This window comes from Solanum dulcamara, chromosome 1 (assembly GCF_947179165.1).
Source record: "Solanum dulcamara chromosome 1, daSolDulc1.2, whole genome shotgun sequence".
In the NCBI taxonomy this organism is placed as follows: domain Eukaryota; kingdom Viridiplantae; phylum Streptophyta; class Magnoliopsida; order Solanales; family Solanaceae; genus Solanum; species Solanum dulcamara.
In genome coordinates this window covers 44,549,910-44,570,053 of record NC_077237.1, presented here as the reverse complement: position 1 = coordinate 44,570,053, position 20,144 = coordinate 44,549,910, and the positions used below count along the sequence as shown (strand labels likewise).

Sequence of the window (20,144 nt, the reverse complement as noted above, 5' to 3'; positions counted from 1 at the left end):
TTTCAATCCCATATATCTAAAATTGATTCTAAAATAACTAAATTTATTCAAATCTATAAACTTTGCACAAGGTTCAAACTTGAGATCACTAATTAAGGGTGAAACACTCCAATCACTGCACCACAACCTATATTGGTGCACTTGCCTCTCTTATCCCACCTGAAAATCTAACATAACTTGTAGAATTAGTAACTACTCAAATTGCCCAAGTGGTAAGAATTGTTTAGTTCACAAACAATTTATAGAGATTGTTGTAATAAAATACGAATAATACGGTAAACAAATATCATTTAGTTGTGGTATTTGTTACGGAAAGTTTGATTCATAAATTACTAGTATCTAAATACTTCTTTTGTGTTGTGTATTAACCTTTTTAGAACAGTTCAGCAATCATAGGGTAGTTTACATTATATCTTGTTTGGCTATTATTTAATAATAAATTATATTATATTATATTGTTTTAATAAATATAATATTTAAATAGATTATGCAAAATCTTTTTTCATCCTTATATAATGTCACACGTATCAATTTAAAAGATAAATAAAATATAAAAATAAATAAAATAAAATAAAATAATCAATTTAGTACACCAACTTAATTAATTGTTACATACAACATCATACAGTAAAATTTATTGAAGGAAAATTCAATGACGTGGCAGTGTATTATTTGCTGAACGGACGTAAGAAGGAGAAAAACAAGAAATAGAGAGAGGAACCAGTGATAAAAGGTAGGCGCGTTAAGAATAGTCTGTATTCTGCAAGACAGCTCCAACGAACCATGGCTTACGTTGAGAGAGGTGAAATCTTTGATTCCATTATTATTTGAACCCTTTTACTTGTTTATTGGAATTGCTAGAGATTTTTTTTTGGGGGGGTTATGTTGGCTATATCTTTCAAATTCCGAAAATTTCAATTTGTTCGTAGATTTTTTTTTGATTTGGTAATTTCTTCTCAACTTGTGAAGTAAAAAAAATTCTGGAATTTGTAAATTATTTGATTTGATCTTTCATGGACTTGAATGGGGTTTGGTCGCTGTTCTTGATATTATTGTAATTTAATATCAAATTCCTAATGTCTTTGCTTAGTTTATTTGAGGTTAGGATCTTTTTGTTTAATTGATCTTTTTTAGATCCAAAATCAAATTCCTAATGTCTTTTTTCTTTCATTGAAATTTTTCATGTCCTGGGGTCTGGAGTAATCTATTCCCGCACCAACAAAATGCAAAACAAAACAAAAATTAATATTGTTTGATGCTGGTGTAATGATTTGGTATAAATATGTTTCTGGAAATGATTAGCAGTGATTTGGATTGCTAGATCTCTTTATTCAAGTTGTTTATGGTTCCCTTTGACAATTTATGAGTGACTTTTGTCTCTACATTCTACATTTAATCAACTCAAGGAAATATGATTCTAATAATCATTTTGTAGTAATTTTGCTATTTTAAGTTTTCCAAATCTCTGACATGATGATTATTAGAAATAAGGTTCTCTAAATATCCTAGATAGGAAGGTTTGCCAGACGTAGAAGGATAGTAGGTAGACATGTGTTGTAGTATTCTGACGAGGAAGAAGTAGGGAGTTAGTCTCCTCTTTTCATCTTCTCCGTATTTAGTAGTTTACCTAGGATCCACATAGTATCTTATTCTTCATTTTTACTACTAGGTTTTACTTCAATTGTTTTGTTTATCTTGTTATTTTGTTGTCGTTATTCTTTTTTGAATAAGGTAACTAGTATTCTTTCCAAAAACATCATCATCTAACATTGCTGATGGATCACTTTACAACAGAATTCCAAAAGAAAAAACAAGGGGGCATGAATGCTATTGCTAGTTACAATTTACACATTGCCTAAAAAATCAACCAGGTTTTTCCCTCTTCCCCCTGCTATATCCTACTTACTCCAAAAATATAAGCGACTAAGAGAAGACAAAATTACAATAAATTAACAACTAAAAATATTTAAGAATCATATAAGAAATTTTGTCGACTCTCCTAAAACCACCTGTGTCACATAAATTGGAATAGAAAAAGCAACATATATTATTTGAAAATGACATAAAAAATACTATAAATCACAATAAATTAACAACTTAATTTTTTTTAAAAAATACATACAAAAAATTAATTGACTTTCCAAATTCCATCTATATCATATAAATTGAAATAAAAAAATAATATATATTGAGCATGTAGTTGTAAATTTTCTTTCATAAAAAATTGATTTTGATTTGCAGAAACGAATTACTCTTGCCTGTGCCATTCACAGCAAGCTTGATTTCTCATCATACGCTGAAGCTTCAATTTTTGGGCAGGTAACAATTGCTGAAACATTCTTATTCTCAATCTTTCGCTTAAATCTTTTCTTCTCTTAATTTTCAAGTGCTACTAAATTCATTACTTCTTAGTTCTAGGAGGTTGTCCCATTGTATTGGTGATTAATTAATTATTATCTCTCACTTTCCTAACACTGATTTGTAACCAACCTTGGTTGAAAATTTTGATGTGAAAGTTCGCAAGGGCTAATATTGACATGTGGTTTGGAGTCACCTTTCAACTCTTAAATTACCTTAATTTAAGTAGACAATGGGTATGTGGAAAAAAGCCCATGAGTACCAAAATGGAGGTACGAGATGATGTGATTGAATAAATTATCCATATTTGGTTTACCAAAGTAATACTTGATGTAGCATTACAAAGAAAAGTAACAAATAGAAACGATGAATACACAACTAACACTATGTTTGGATGGTTGTTATATATTGTTTCATAATGTATTGTATTGTATTGTGTTGTATCGTATCGTATTATATTATTTTAATGAATATAATATTTGGATAGATTGTATCGTTCAACATTGTTACATAATGTCACATATTAGTAATTTGAAGGATAAACCTACAAGAAATTGTAGGGTACGGGGTAGAGCTACTATAAAAAGTTAGGGTAAATGATATAATAGAATTATTAAATAATAAGTAAAGAAAAAATAAGAAGAACATATTAAGGTAACGACGCAATCACACCAAATCAGCCGTTACACAAAATTGGTCTTTTCGTTGTTAGCTAATGATGGATTTAAACGATATGATATAATAGAATTTAAGTAACAATCAAAACAAACATTGTATTCAGACCAACAATATAATACAATACAACGGGTAACAACCATCCAAACAAGGTGTAAAGATTAGTTAATTCATTTACACCCATGTATGTCCTTACTCGCAAATACTAAGCGTTCCCCCTTTCATATTTGGCAATACCTCTCATAATCTATTGCTTTATACCATTTTTTTTCTGAAAAACAGAGTGGTAGAAAAAGAAGTTAAGCTAATATTGGTGCTTCACTGGTCGGAGTGCGCTAGGGCTTTTAGACAAACCAAACTAGGTAAAATAAAGAGAAGAGGAGAATCAAATTGACATGTTAACAAAAACCATCTCCTAATCATGACATCTAAAGCTACATTCTCATGATAGTTAGCAAATTTTGCCTTGATCAAATTCATCTATATGTCATGTAGAGTTGAAATAATTTCCCAATCAGTTAAGTGTTGAAGCACATTCTTTATTTTTGTTGTCACTTTGTCTACGTTAAGGGGTAATTTTTTTATTTCCTTTCCTTATTGTAGATAATGATACGAGAAATTATCACACCACCTATTTTTTAGTGTTGCGCTAAGTGTCATTTTTTTAATTCAGATTTTAGGATAATTATAGCATTAACACCTGTGGAGAAAAACTTATATAGATAGATCCTCAATAGGAAAAGGTTCTCACTTAGTGAAAGAAGGTCATGATAAGAATGCCAAATGGTGTAAAATCTATGATCATATGACATGGCCTTCGAATTTTGTCAGCTTCTAGCATGTTCAATGAATTGGCATCTTCCTTGGTGTTACATAGTTCAGTTAGCTATTTTGGTTCATTTATTCCCAAGTTTCTATGCTTTTCTCCTTATATTTTCTTTCTGTTATTTGTTTTTTTTTCTATTCTTTTGCTTGGATATATAATGTAGTTTGTCCTACTGTTTACTTTCTATGTCTGTCAAATTAGCTGTTACACTCTAGCCTTTCTTTGATATTTGGGGAGTTGATAATTGTCTTTAATCGTTCTATCTAATCATATAATTTTGTTTCTCAGTTTAATTTGATCTACTGTTGAAAGTTGAAAAAGGAAGGTACTTTGGTTGTGGTGGTTATATAATTGGGTCTCATTACTCAAAACTTGACTCCACTTCTTACAGAATGTAAGAATTTTTTGGGCAAGAATATGGTATTATTAACTTTTTAGGTAAAACTATTTGTTCATAGATGGTTGATAAATTTCTTGAAAGAAATCTGTTTTCCATTTAATTTCTAGATTTGCCTTTTCCGGGGATTGATTTTGGTTTGACCATGGGCTTTTGCTTCGGACTGTTGTTCCCTTGAACCAAGGGTCTATCAGAAACAATCTCTCTACCTCTTAAGGTAGAGACAAGGTCTGCGTACACCCTACTCTCTCTACACCCCACATTGTGGGATCATACCGGGTATGTTGTTGCTGCGTGTGCATGGGTCAAGATGCGCAAGGAGTATAGGACGGGATCTCCAAAACCCATGCTTGGACATGAGCAACTGACTATTGCAGACCAAACTCTTCTTAAATATCTGAAAATATTGCAGAATTTTCTATATACCTTGACGTTAGTTGATATTTGCACGATAAATATAGCACTAATTAAGTCATGAGTGATTTGATGCAGTCTTTAATTTAAACCTATCTAATTGTAGATGACGGACAGATGATTCTAAAATAAAAGAAGGGAAAACTTCAACCATAAACCAAAAGAAATAACTTGCCTTTGAAGTTTAAGGTTTTATTATCCATAATTCTAAGTTGAGATGATTAGAAGAGAGCTGGTTTGTGGGATATTAGCTAGAATGAGTATTTTGTTTTTGCCCCAGATGGGATGGAACTTTGCTTGAGAGATGTGAATGAAAAGATAATGTCATGAGTTATCTGTAGAGAAATTTGTAAACATTTGAGCTTTAATGGGAATTTTTAATATAGTTATTTGATTTCTTTGAAACTGTGTACACCATGCTTAACATGATTCATTTGAGCAACTTTTACAGTAATGTTTATCGTTTATATTTGCCTTCTTGATGTAGGTATACATATGTGACATCCTGATGTGTGGCATGCTTTAATTGCCATATTAGATAAAGCAACGTAATTCCCTAAATGAGTATTAAAATTTGACCACCACTTGCAATTCTATAGGTGTCAATATTTTTGTGAAGACTACTATCAACATGGTGAAAGGCGTTATCCAGTATAAATGATATTTTATTGATGTAAAGAATGTAATCATTGGTTAACCACACAACAACAACAACAACAACATACCCGGTGAAATACCACAAGTGGGGTCTGGGGAGGGTAGGATGTACGCAGACCTTACCACTACCTCATGGAGATAGAAAGGTTGTTTCCGAAAGATCCTTGGCTCAAAAGTCACAGTCCCAAGTAAGAGAGAAAAACAATATATATATATAACATATTGGCAAAAAAATGAAAAGCGATGCAAATTTTACAAAACAAGAACAATAACGATAGCAAAGTGATGTGGTAATCGAAGGCAATAACAACACAACTATAAATGTACACCTAGACCTATGACCACCCTAAACCAACACACGGCAAGATACCATTCTATCCCTACTAGCCTTCTACCGTAATCCGCAACCTCCACTCCTTTCTATCTAAGGTCATGTCCTCGGTGATATGGAGTAGCGTCATATCTTGTCTAATCATTTCTCTCCAATACTTTTTCGGTCTACCCCTGCCCCTCCGCATAACCCCCAAATCCAACCGCTCACACCTCCTAACTGGGGCGTCGACACCCCTCCTCTGCACATGTCCAAACCATCTTAGTGTCGCTTCTTTCATCTTATCTGCCACAGAGGCCACTCCCATCTTCTCTCCGAATAATCTCATTCCTAATCTTATCACTCCTAGTGTGTCCACACATCCATCTCAGCATTCTCATCTCCGTAACATGCATCTTCTGAACATGTAAATACTATATGAAGTAGTTAGTATGCAAAGTTCTCTACATTTAGCTTAATATCACTTTATTCTCTCTACAATTTTATAGCAACTCAAAGATAATCATAATTGATTAAATCACATAGTCCAACAATTAAAATTTATATAGAAACAACAACTCTAACTTAGAAAATTGGGCTGGCCCACAAAGCGGGCCATCCCTCATCTAGTTAATTAAATAATTCTTACTATTATTATAATTTTCTTGAAGGTAAGCAAAAAGTTAAAAGTGGCAAGTGAATGGTGGACTGGTCTTTCTTTTTCTCAAATTATACTAGTACTAGTTAGGAAACAGGTCATTCACCTTCTTGTTTCGAGCGACGATGAGGAGCAGCAACTGCAGATTTCTCTTCAAAAATGGCTTGATTCCAAATTTGGCAGAAAAACCATCAGTAACAACCTTACTTGAAGCCCACCAAGGTATTTTACCTTCTTTTGAATTCTTCTGTTGTTGTAAGAAAAAAGTTCCGCACATAGGAATCTTCGTTTTTGAACTACTTCAAAAAATAAATAGTAGAAACTTAAAGTTACAATTTTTTTCCCAATTTCAGGTGCATATACAACAACTAGGACTCACAATGGTGGCTCACTGCTGTTGTTTTGGGAAAGGCATATGAGCAGACTCTCCAATTCTCTAAGAATTCTCTTGAACTCTAACCCAGAACTTTTATTCAATTCAGAAACATATAGAGTCCCTTTTTCCTTAGTATCAACAAAACCAACCATGTGGGATTCATTGGTTCAATCTCTCGTGGATGATTCAATGAGAAAAGCTCTGCCCTTTTTATTGAAGAAAAGAAGAAGTGGAGAGGAATTGGCTATTACATGTCTTGTCAGTGGAAATGTTGATAGTTTGAAGGAACTTGTAAGAGATGAGGAAATGTTTTCTACAGCTTTTGATGTATATGTCCATGTTGGTTCCTATGTTCCTCCACTCTTTGGTATCCATGAAAATGCAGCACATTTGGCAGTTGTAGGTCGTGGTAGGCGCGTAGCAAATGCCAAATACTCAGACTGGGTTAGGTAATTATGCGTAAACAACTGGTTGCTTTCCTTTTAACTGTGATATACTCGTGGAATTTCCTCTTGATAGTTGATACTAATGAATGGCGATTTTGCTTGACAAGAGGGAGTTGCTCGGATAGTAGCACCCCACACTTCCAACCCTAAGGTTGTGAGTTCGAGTCACCAAGGGAGCAAAAAGGGTGAGAGCTCCTATGGAGGGGTAAAAATAGAGAAAAAAATGGTGATTTCTCTGTAGTATCCGATTTGAGGATATAGGGAAGAGATGAACTTCGTTGACACAATCTTTCTTGGTAATGGAAATTTGTTGTTTTCGTTATAGGTAGGCAAAGGAAACAATTGGAGAAGCTGAGGCCACCTTCTGTCAATGAGCTCCTGTTGTCAAACAATGGCGATCAGATCTTAGAGGGTTGTTTGACAAATCTTTTTGTTGTTTGCCACAAGGTGAATGTCATTACAAAACTGTTATTAGGTCGACTTAGTCCTTTTTTGTTAAAGTTTTGTGTTGCACTAAGAAGAGTTGGAATTTTTCTTATTCCATATAATCTTTTATCATGGCTAGATTTCAGATGACCAAACCATTTTTGTTTAATTTATTTTGTTAGTAACATCTGGTACTGAGATCTTATTTGATCTTGTTAAAGGTGTACCAATTTATTAGTTCATTGATGGTTTTTCTGGGAAGTTGAGTTTCAGCTAATTGAGCTTATGCATATATTTTAGTACTTAAGAAAAGGAAAGAAAAAGAATGCAAAGCTGTAGTTGTTTTATTAGAGATTTCATTTATTGAAGGGAACAATTGATTTTTTTAAGACAACCATCGTTTCTATTGGGGGGTATTTGTAAAATTTAAATTTTACAGTAGATTTAGAGTACTCACTGTTTGTAATTATGCAACCTGACTTTGTGTCATCTTTGAGCCATACATAAATAATTCATCAGCGAATTTAGTGACACTAAACTCATATAGCCATTAAAACTCTCCCAGGCACTCTTCCCTAGACAGCTTTAGAAGTCCCTTCTAGGCTTCTGAAATCCTTTCTGGTGGTCTTCACCATCGGAGATTCCTCCTAAACTTTCTAATTTCTAAATCTTCCTTTTTCTTTCTGTTTCTATTATGGAAAATCGTTTATTTTTCAGAATGAGAACCAAGTCTTTCGACATCACAGCTTCTTTCTCAGGCACAAGTATATGGGTTCGACTGGGTGGAGAGCACAAAACTCTCAATGAGAAGAATGACAGTTAGCAGGGGAGTTCTTTTATGCCTGTGCAAGAGACTGACTGAAGCTTCTCAAAACAAGGGGAAGAGCTTTAAATTCTGGAGATGTAAGGACATGTCAACACATATTTATTGCAATCAAAAGTTCAACAGATTCAGTCGGTTCATCTCAATAATATCTGTTAAGGGTCAGAGCAGAACAATTATTATACTACCAGAACAAAATTAATGAGGGATGGGAAAGAGTGGTGCACAAAATTGAAGAGTTCATTAATAGACTATACAGTACACAAGGCACATTTATTACACAAGGGGATACAAGGGGGGAAATAATTGAGGGGAGAGCAAACTATAAAGAAGCTATTACAAGAAACAAATGGAGCAAAGAAAGAATGCAGAAAGAGAAGAGCCCATAAATGCTGCAAAGCTCCTAGCCTGAAGGACAATGTTCTACTTCAAAAATGTCTGATAGGAAGATTTACTGGTGGTAAAGAAGCCCCAACACGAAATGATGTTAGAAGATGGGCAATCCAGACTTGGAAAGGAGTCCCAAATATTCAGGTCTACGACATGAACGGGTTCAATTTCCTCTTTGAGTTCCTGTTTAGAAGAGCAGCAGAGCACATTCTGATGGGTGAATGGATGAGACAAGACAAAAACCCGGAGCTTGACTGGTGGAGCCCGATGAAAACAGCATTTCTAAACACAATGAGATTCAACTGGTTCTTGATTAGGGTCATGGGCCTTCCTCTACACCTGTGGAACTCTGAAACTATGAGAAAAGTATGAGTGTGGGGGATGGCTGGAGAATGAGGAAGAGACGGAACTCAAAAATCACCTAAGATGGGCTCGAATCAGAGTTAAAGGGCCAAGGGAAAAAATCCCTGCCACCATAGAAGTTGAAGACGAAAATGTAATTTTTTCGCTACCAATCTAGTGCGAAGAACCAGCAACCTACCGGAAAAAGACGTCAGAGAAGACGATTCTCGAGGGCGGCATGAAGGGTGATGGGTCAAACCCTCGGACAGCTATGTCTGTGGAGGCTACTCACAATAGAGGTATGGAGTCTGCAGAAGGAGAAATATCGCACCCCAATATATACAAGAAAAAGGAAAGATGGGCTGACAGTGGGCACATGCTAACAAAAGGGGTCCACTCAAATAAAGGGGAGATCTGTGATAAGGGTCTCATCAGTGGATAGATGGATCACGGAATAAGAAGAGAGAGAGATTGGCAAGGGCTTTATTTAAGTGGTGGGCCTACAATTCCACTTAAATGGAATAACATTTTAAGCCCAACAATCTTAGGCCCAAAACAAAATCAGAAGCCTTTTACTGAGCCTTTCACTGACTTTATTAACTTGTCAAATAATGAAACATGCGGTATGTATTTTGTTATGTTCGAAGTGGAGATGGAATGTAGTATAATGGGAAAAAGGGAAGGGAAACAGGGGAAAACAGTCAAGAAGAACAACTGCGATTAGACATGCAAATCCAAGGAGGAGGAAAGTCAAAATTGAATAGCAGTTCAATCCAAAAAATTGATGAACGGGAGGGGATTTCTCGGAGTCTCTGGTTTTCATGTACACAGAACCAGAACCACTACAGGTTGATAATAGTGCTCAAGAGGAGGACCTAGTTGAGGCTGCTACCAACTGGGTTCAAGCAAACATGATCAAGCTTGGACAACAATTTGGTGTAGATTTCAAAGGATGCAAGAAGGAAGCCTACACGATGTTAACCAAGATGTATCAAAGGAGAGCCAAGGAGAAAGGAAAAGAGGAGATGGTGCAGGCATCAAGCTCTAAAAACAATGTACCAAAGGAGGTAAGGAACTTGTTCTTTGATGTAAACTTCGAAGATGGAGAAGCAAGATCTTGTGGGAGGATCCTAGCATTAACCAATCAATGAGAATAAAGTTAATCTCTTGGAATGTGAAGGGGTTAAATGGGAGTGATAAAAGGGTTATTGTCAGGAAGTTAATTCACCAATGCGGGACAAACATTTATATTTTAGGTGAAACAAAATTAGAAGGGGATTTTGATGGAGTAGTTCAAAGTATATAGAGTAATAGATGGGTGGGTGAGTTTTCACAAAGAAGCAATAAGGAGCAGTGGGGGTATTGCAATCCTTTGGGATAAAAGGGCGTGTACAGGAGATCTTTTGGTTACTGGGAGTCAGAGTACTACTGGGAAATTCACTGGAGTAAATGAGGAGTTTAGTTTGTACATCATTGCAGTCTATGCAGATTGTAACAGAGAGATTAGGAAGACCTTATGGGAGGAACTGCTAACAATTAGAAACAAATATAGTAGACCATGGATAGTATGTGGAGACTTCAATGTCACCAGATACCCCTCAGAAAGGACAAATTGCCTAAGATTAAATGGAGCTATGACAGAATTTTCTTCCCGTATTGAGGAATTGGAGCTGGTTGATCCTCCTTTATTTGGAGGACGAGGAGAAGGGAAAACCACAAAACTGCTTCAAGAATTGACAAATTTTTACACTGTGCACAATGGGGAGAGAACTTTTCTCAGATAAAACAAGATGTCTTACCAAAGTTAACATCAGATCAAAACTCTATTGCTCTGACATGTGGAGAATAGAACGGGAAGAAATCCTACTTCAAATTTGAATCATGGTGGCTAGAAGTGGAGGGTTTCAAGGACAAAGTAAAGGAGTGGTGGATTTCATTCAATGTGGAAGGTAGACCAAGCTTCATATTGGCTGAAAAAATGAAATTGTAAAATACAAAGTTGAAAGAATGGAGTAGGGACAACAAAGGTAACTCAAAATAGAGAAAGGAAGATGTTTTGACTCAGATAGCAAGTAGGGAAACCATGCAGGAACACAGGGTGATCACTAATGATGAAGTATTGCAAAAGACAAACCTAGCTATGGAATTTGAAGAGATAGCTAAGAATGAGAAGATAACTTGGAAACAGAGGTCTAGGATACAATGGCTGAAACAAGGTGACAAAAATACCAAGTTCTTCCATAGAATTGCCACTTCACACGGAAGAATCAATTCCATGGAACAACCTGAGGTGGAAGGAAGCTTGGTGAAGGATCAGGTTTTGATCAAAGTGGCAATTCAAATTTTTTACATGAATCTATACAAAGAACCTGAAAAATGGAGGTCTGATGTAAACATTCAGAATGTTTTTGTGATACGTGAGGAAGAACAAACTTGGTTACAAAGACCTGTTGAAGAGGAAGAAATTTTGGAAAGTATAAGGATGTGTTCTAAGGAGAAGGCACCTGGCCCAGATGGACTCCCTATGATTTTCTTTCAAACTTTTTGGGATGTATGGAAGGGAGACCTAATCAACACTATGGCTTACTTCCACTCCAATCAGGCTTTTGAAAAGAGTTTCAATGCAACATTTATAGCTTTGTTCTCTAAAAAGATTGGAGCCTCAGAGTTGAAGGACTATAGACCAATAAGTTTGATCGGAGGAGTATACAAAATCATAGCCAAGTTATTGGTAGAGAGACTGAAAAAGGTGGTGAGTAAACTGGTCTACAACAGTGTCATTGTAGAGAATCCCTGCCCACCACTCTCCCTGTAGGCCGAGCCTCCTTTTCAGATGGCTTTAATTAAAGGGAGACAGATCATGGATGTTGCATTAATAGCTAGTGAATGCATAGACTCAAGATTGAACGGTGGAGATGCAAGTGTATTATGCAAGTTGGACATCCAAAAAGCTTATGACCATGTAAATTGGTCCCGTCTGTTGAACACCCTGAGACAAATGTGATTTGGCAACAAGTGATTGAAATGTATAGAAGTATGCATCAAGACAATAGATTCTCAGTCCTTGTAAATGGAGAACCATTGGCTTCTTCCCCTCAGAAAAAGGATTGAGATAGGGGGACCCTTTATCTCCTTTCATCTTTATTTTAGCAATGGAAGGTTTTGTTAGTATGATGAGAATAACAAGAAGACACAGATGGATCAGAGGCTTCAATATAGGGGACAAATCAAGAAAGGGAAAATAAATCAGTCACTTATTATATGCAGATGATGCCATCATCATGTGTGAACCAAAAGCTGAACAACTGAATTTTATCAAATTGATTTTGAACCTCTTTGAATCAGTGTCAGGCCTAAAGGTTTATTGGGGAAGAGTAGCTTGATTCCTGTTAAAGATGTACCCTAAATTCAAGGTTTGGCAAACATTTTGGGGTGTAAAATTGAAGAATTGCCAACCACTTATTTGGGTATGCCTTTTGGGAACAAACACAAAGCACTGGAGATTTGGGATGGGATTCTAGAAAAGACAGAAAGGAAGCTTGCAAGGCGAAAAGCACAATACCTCTCATTTGGAGGTAGAGTGATTCTGATTAACTCTGTGTTGGACTCCCTCCCCACTTATGTTATGTCCTTATTCCCAATTCCTTCAAAAGTTGTCAAGAAACTGGACAGGCTTAGAAGGAACTTTCTTTGGCAAGGAGGGAAAAGAAGGCAGGGGTTACTATGAGGCGAAGTGCAGTACTATAAAGCTGAGCAAGGAAAGAAGAGGCATGGTTATCAGAAATCTGAAAGTTCAAAATAGAAGTCTTTAAATGAAATGGCTATGGAGATATATCATTGAGGATAAGGCTCTCTAGAAGGGGGTGATCACAACAAAATATGGGGAGCTGAATCCAAGGTGCACAGAGACAGTTACAACACCATATGGAGGGGGAGTATGGAGAACAATCAGAGCATTATGGAAGAACATTTGATTCTCAAAGTGGGAAGCGGCAACCGTTTTAAATTTTGGAGAGATGGTTAGATTGATCAGACTCCTTTGAATGAATCATTTACAGACCTCTTCTCCATTTGCACCAATCCTGATTCCAAGGTAGGTGATTGGTGATCTACACAAGGATGGAACTTATCCTTCAGAAGATTTTTGGATGATTGGGAAATAGAGAGAGTGGCTTCATTACTGGAAAAATAAGGATGGGGGGGGGGGGGAGTACTAGCCTTGACACAAATGCAACAGACAGGGTTATCTAGAAACACAACAAGGAGGGCAAGCTCACAGTTAACAGTGCATATAAGAGAGAGAGACATGGGGGATCTGGAAGTGCTCAATATCAGTGGAAGAATATTTGGAGGTTTAATTCCTACAAAAGTGCAATGTTTCACCTGGTTAGTAATCAGAAAAGTCTGCCTAACCCAAGAAGTCCTTCAGAAGAAAGGAAGGACACTGGTACCAAGATGTTTTCTATGTAATCTAACAGGGGAAGCAAACAATCACCTAGTCCTACATTGCAAGTTCACAACACAGCTTTGAGAGCTTTTTCTCAAGATCACCGGTCAAAGTTGAACCATGCCAAAGAACATAGCTGATCTATCTAGTTGTTGGAGAAAAAGAAGGGGAAGAAAGACTCAAAAGAGATGGTGGAAGTTGATACCATCATGTATATGGTGGTCTGTGTGGAGAGAAAGGAATGGAAGATGTTTTGAAGATAGATCCAATTCCATTCACAAAGTAAAATGGAATTGTTTCGTATCTTTACTTTTTTGGTGTAAACAATTATAAATAGTGGATGTAGATCAAATTGTAGAGTTGATAGGAAATTTGTAATTTTGTGATGAATTTTGAAGGTGGCCAGCATATCCTAATGCTGAAGAATACAAACTTACCAATTCTCAAAAAAATTTATTGATTAGGTTGAAACCTTTATATGAGAAAAAATGATCTATACTGGTGGGCTTTTCTTCTAGTTGTACAGTATGAACATAGTTTGGCAAATTTTATTAGTCAATTGTGGGAAGGTTTTTGACTGTATATTGAAATTTAGTTTAGACAAGCGCCATCTTATTGCTAGTGTTCTAATAATTAATGAAAGTTCGTTTTGATAAGGTACCAATTAATAAAACTTACATTGATCAAAAAGTGCTAAGCTTTACTTTTGGAGGCACATTGGAATGACTTGGACTATGCCGGAACTACTCCTGAATTGTAAGGTTATTAGGGCTATAGAAAAAAGATCATAGGGGCTACAAAAGTTCGAGTAAAGCTTGAAGAAAATATGGAACACAATCCCTGCATGCATTTAGTGGTCCATCATTTAGTGGTCCATCTGGAAAGAAAGAAACCTGAGGTGCTTTCGAAGATGTACCAACTCCATGCTGAAGGTCAAGAGTAGTTATATACTTTTCCTATCTATTTGGTGCAGGAAGTAATATGTACAAGAGGCTAGATCACCACTGATTGATTTTGTAGGTTCTTTCCTCTGTTAGAAGGAAGATGCTATACTTTTGCTTTTTGGACGTACATGACACAACGCCATCTTAGTGCTGATGTCAAAAAAAAAATGCTCTTTTACTGTTCAAGGAAAAAAAGTGTTCAGCTTTACTTTAAAATGGACATAACATCTGCGCTGAAGGCATATCAACTTCTATATAGCAGGAGTTACAGCAATAACTAACCAAGCTATCCAAGTAGTGCAATTAGTATTATTTTGCTGAGGATAAGGTAAATCCTCAGTGACGACATTCCAGCTTCGCCTTTACAAAGTGAATGCAGGATGCTCTTAACTTCATGTGAAAAGCTTATCTTTCTCACTTATTATGTAATGAGATGAAAAATTGTATTTTGGAATTGTAATCTAGTGTATGAGTTAATTAAGGGTGTGTTTTGTATGAAATAAAATGTTTTCCTAGAAAATGTTCTTCAAAAAATAAGTGGTTTCTTACTTATTTTATAGTATTTGGTACATAAACAAAACATATTGTCCCAAGAGCATTTTTATGTTATTTAGAAAAATACTATAGGGGTGGGATGGAGTGGGAGTTTGGGGATGACAGGAGTAGGATGGTCAAGGGGTGGGGTTTGGGGCCAGCTGAGTGCTGGGTGTCGGGAGGAGACAAACTCTACTAATGGAACTTGCTTTCCCTACTTTATTATTTAAATTATTTTCTTCATTTTTAAGGAACTTGTTTTCCTAGAGAAAATATTTTGATCAACCTAACATGAGAAAATTGGAAAATATCTCTCCATACCAAACACACCTAAGTCTTATCATTTTGCTTTAACTGTATAGGGATCGTTTAGTTGGGAACAAGTTATCCTAAGATTAATTATCCTGGGATAAGGTGGGATAACTTATCACACCATCACTATGGTATAAATAGTGGGATAAGTTATCCCAAACAAGATACCAAAATTTTATCCCTGAACTATTTTTTTATCCCAGTACTATTTATGTTTATCCCTTAAACCAAACGACCCCTATATGTGAATAGTGTATAACTTTTACAAAGCCTATCATGTTTTATCATACAGAAATTACTAAAAATTTTGTTGCAGGATGTTAATGGCGATTATCACAAAGCTAGCCAAAGAGACGATGAATCTACAGTTTCAATTGAATTGCAGACTGCCCCTATAAGAGATGGTGTCCTTCCAGGAGTTCTACGCCAAGTAATTCTTGAGTACGTTCCTTCTGTAGCCTTTGGAACTTGACATATTTAAAGTTAGAACTTTATGTTACTGTTTGGAACTTTGTCTCGCATTTTGCAGCAACTTATTCATCTGTAGAATGTAATAAATGCTGGTGAACTTAGAATGTAATAAATACTGCTGTATTGCGTTTTGCCTAATTTTTGATATGGTTGGCACAGATTTATTCTAGAACATTCTCTGTTGCCCTAATCCTACGTGTTCTGCACATATTATGTACTATACCATAAAGAGTTTCCTTTACTGGTAGGGAGTCTTATTGAAGCAGCTCTATTACAGAAATCTCTTTATATAATAATAGGAGGTAGTTTATTAATAATAACTCATTAGTTAGTAATTTCTTTTAGCAGTCCATCTTTGGCGTTGAGAATTTTTATCTGCAAGTTATCATATATGTTCCCAAAGGAGTGCTCTATAGAATGGTCTGGCATTTGTCCTTGTGCGTGATGCCCATATTTGAACCACAAGGACAATGTGAAGCTATTGAGGCTCTGTAGTATATTGAAGAATTTGACTGAAATGAGAAATATGGAACTTTTGAAATTTGAATCGAAAGGATTAAATCATGTTGCTTCTATTAGGTTCAAGTAATATGTCAAGAAAAAAGCATTAGTGACCTGTCTGCTAGAAGCTGTTTGCTTTTTAAAAAAAAAAAGGTTATTGCAGATCACAATAGATCTAATTGTACTTTGTTAAATAATGACCGTGATGATCATGTGTTTGTTCAGCATATGCTCAAGAAACAAAATTCCAGTCAGAGAAATTGCACCTTCATGGTCAGAGCGTGAAATGTGGTCAGAAGCATTCATTACAAGTATGTGGCTCAGTTGTAAGCTCAAATAATTATTATTTCTTCAGCATTATATACTCAAAGCTTGCTTTTATTCTCTACCGGGGGCTCCAAAGCTATTTCCCTTTACCTGGTCAAGTGGAGACTGAATTTCTATTATACATGTCTGAGTTGTGGTCCTGATGCTTAAACCTCTTGCCTATCAATTCTCCAGATCAACTTCATGCTTATTACGTGCAATATAAGGTTGGACTCCGTTTGAAAAGTGAAAAGAGTAAAAAGTGTGTTCAATGTTCCATTATGAATGTATATTGCTGTACAGTTTTGAAGTGAAGGGTAGTAAAAGCGTGCTTAATGTGCCATCATGAATTTGTGTTCCTATATACAGTAGGAGGAATTATTTTTACTGTTATACTTATTTAAACTATTATTGCAGATAGCTTGAGGCTATTGCAGCATGTGGAAGTTATTCAAGCTCCTAGTTCATGGGAATCACTTGAAGCACAAACTTGGACGGACATATCTTGGGAGGAGAAGCTATTTGAGGTATGAAAAATCCATGCACTAACAACTTAATAAATAAAAGAAGTTTCAAAGCTGCTTATTGAAATTTTCCTTACTGATGTGTGTGTAAATTTCAGCATGCTCCTGGACGGATCACTGCACTCATCCAGGTAATAAATGAGATTACCTTTTTAATGTTTATGCCATTTAATAAAGATTACATGTTTGATTCTGTACCATTTTTAACGTTATTGTACATTTTTCCATCCTTACATGATCAATTATTAATTAAGTTATGAGACTGAGTATTCTTTCTGCTTCCTCCAATCAGATACACAAATCAAGTGCATAATCTTGTACACTGAAATAATCTTAAATACTGAAAAGGGTATACACCTATGTGATCAGAAACAGTATATTTATATTGAGTCTCCATTTTGAGAAATTCTCTTATGGTGCTCTTGTAGAAGCATAAAAAAAAGAGAAAAAATAGTTTGCTGGTAAAAGAAGACGCTATTACCTGAATCAGATATGGCTGTAAATATTCATCCGGGCAAAGTTTCCTATCTCGTTGACTCTCCTTTCCCACTGCCTTGAGCTCTTGCTGTCTGGGTGGACAAGCAGAAATTACCTATGAAAATTGACATGACAAATCCCCTCAAGAGTACGATGCGCTTGTCCTTTCTTTTAGTTGGTCTATTGTGTACTCTTTCCTTTTATGCCTTTAGTCATTGGTCTACGTGCGCTATGCTTGTTGCTTAAGCTTAACTAGTGGAACAATCACAAAATTGTGAAGCCTCTTGTATTGCACAAGTAGTGAACAAAGACTCATTGTTGTTTTTTCTGCAGAAGGAGGTCTTGGAAATGGCAAGCATAGAAGGGTATTCAGTTTCTCTATTTAATGACCGGTAGACCTTTCCCTCGTATCATATGTGCTAATATTGTAGTACGATTGGAAAGGTCGCATCATGAAAACACAATGTTTTAGCCAGCGAATGTCTGCCCTTCACATGCCCCTCTTACATTTTTATTCTGGTGTACAATTAAGTGTTGAATCATTTGATTATAAGAACTATAATTAATTAACTTAAATAAAAGTGATAGTTCTATAACAGTTGTTTGCTTTAATTGAACAACTCTTGATTAGGCCTATCAAGTCGAATTAGTGCCCTGGATTTCCTTTTTAAGCCCCTTTTCATGTAGCAAATCACTGAAACAAATAGAACTAGTTAATACTAGCAGTCTTGTTATTCATATGTACATTGCAGCTGCAGAATATTTCATAGATTACATCATATTTCTGATGATATCTAGTGACACTATGAATCCAACATATTCCGAAACATTATTTGGTATTACACCTAAAAGGTCATCTCTCTAAAAGGTTACTTCATAACCTATTCATTAGAATCAACCATTATCAGAATAAAAGAGAGTAAAAGAATTTCATTTAGATCTGAGTCAGAGAATTTTTTAATTCTAATATGAGGCACTTATTAGATCGAATGGTACTTATTTGATATAATAGAATGATTTTGTTGTATTCAGATTAATATCAATTCAAGTCATTTTATGAATAAAATGTGATCAATTAACTAATGAATAGAACCACTTGTTACAAATAAGATTTTGTTATTGCATCGATAGAGATAAATATTGACTAATTTTGCTTAACATTGAACTTGGTAACCCAAACTATTTTTCTTGAATAGGAATCCTTCCAATACTTTTATGCATCCGTGTTTCCATTAAAATCAAACAATATAAAATATAAGAGTTACTCTCTCAGCCTCATCCTAAAATACTGTCATTGTCACCTTCACTTTTAAGAGAAAAACTATATGAATTTTGATCAATATTTTCTTCTTTTTCCCCCCTTCTAAATCATGTTTAGATGAAAAGAATTGTAAATTATAGTACTATTCACCAAGTTATTGAATATCTGAATTTTATTTTTTAGACATTGAATTAATATAATCCAACATAGCTTCAAAGATTTGACTCTCTAGAAGCAAAATACGACAAGTATTTTCGGACATAAGGGAGTATGAAGTAACGTGAGTATCATAACATTTAATCAGAGGCAGATGTAGCATTTTGATACTGGGTTTATCTACATTTACCAAAGGCGAATATAGCGTTTTTATACTGAGTTTGTCTGAACCCAGTACGTGTGAGAAAGGTGAGTTGGGGATACAAGATGTTAATACAAAAAAACAATGGGGTAGCTCCTTGCAAGCGCAACCTGGAGACCTTATAAAACTCGCACAGCCTATGGACATCAATGCGGGCACACACTGCCAAGGGATGGGACTACTGCCAACATGGTTTATATTTGGTAAGTGGCAAATGACTCTCATATCAAACTTCAAATTTAGGAATATTATCCAAGGTCTTGTCTATTATTATACATGGCTCTTGGTCCTCTCTTTTCACGCTGCTATCTGAGATTATTAACAACACTAAAGCAATTTACATACCTCAGTATGGACATAACTATGATAAATTAACTTTGAACCTAACTACCTGTCTTCATTTCTGGACCGCCTTCAAGCAGAAAAATTAACAGAAATTTTTTTTAAAAATAATAATACAAAGATTTAACGTGGAAAACTCTCCAATTGGAGAAAAACCACGGGCCTCCCAGAAAAATATTCACTATATGAAAATTATTACACCACACAATACACAATATTTTTCCTCACACACCTCAATTCCTAAAATACTATTCCCAAAGAGATCTTCAAGAGAATTGTCTCTAAACCTCTCCTCTAGTATACAAGAAATTGAATTTTTGGTGATAGATACAAACAATGGAGCTAAACTCCTTAAATAGCTAACAAATACTAGATGCATCTGTTATCTTACCGATGTAGGATAACCAACATTTTTTACTTTCTTTTTTCTTCCTTTTTCAAACCAATAACCAACAAATTTTCACCTTTGAAAAAGAAGAAAAAATTCAACCCGTTAGCCTTTATAGTTGTCCATCTACACATAACAAAGTTAATTCTCCACCTAGCTCTATACTCGACCAACCATGTGC

At 35.4% G+C, this 20,144-nt stretch overlaps 1 protein-coding gene across 7 annotated transcripts; it reads left to right on the top strand.

Annotated features, from left to right (window-relative positions):
* The first annotated feature begins 699 nt into the window (after positions 1 to 699).
* Positions 700 to 18,441, top strand: LOC129876328 (uncharacterized). 7 transcript variants are annotated; one of them, XM_055953604.1, is made up of 12 exons: positions 702 to 802; positions 1,795 to 1,871; positions 2,242 to 2,319; positions 4,148 to 4,253; positions 6,309 to 6,517; positions 6,649 to 7,120; positions 7,447 to 7,564; positions 15,652 to 15,776; positions 16,533 to 16,633; positions 17,031 to 17,140; positions 17,236 to 17,268; positions 17,948 to 18,441. In XM_055953604.1, exons 5-12 carry the CDS (start codon positions 6,421 to 6,423, stop codon positions 18,008 to 18,010), a joined length of 1,119 nt encoding a protein of 372 aa, XP_055809579.1. In that variant the 5' UTR covers positions 702 to 802; positions 1,795 to 1,871; positions 2,242 to 2,319; positions 4,148 to 4,253; positions 6,309 to 6,420; the 3' UTR covers positions 18,011 to 18,441. The 7 variants fall into 7 exon arrangements, with proteins under 7 accessions (XP_055809524.1, XP_055809379.1, XP_055809579.1 ...); XM_055952735.1 differs by lacking the exon at positions 4,148 to 4,253; XM_055953493.1 differs by lacking the exon at positions 4,148 to 4,253 and having other exon boundaries at positions 5,270 to 6,517.
* Positions 18,442 to 20,144: the final 1,703 nt, after the last annotated feature.

What these genes read in the sequence shown, in the direction of transcription:
- LOC129876328 (XM_055953549.1), top strand. Translation starts at nt 6,421, where the DNA reads ATGAGGAGCAGCAACTGCAGATTTCTCTTCAAAAATGGCTTGATTCCA. An exon ending in CTTACTTGAAGCCCACCAAG is followed by an intron (nt 6,518 to 6,648) that starts GTATTTTACCTT and finishes TCCCAATTTCAG; the next exon opens with GTGCATATACAACAACTAGG. An exon ending in GGATCACTGCACTCATCCAG is followed by an intron (nt 17,269 to 17,947) that starts GTAATAAATGAG and finishes TTTTTTCTGCAG; the next exon opens with AAGGAGGTCTTGGAAATGGC.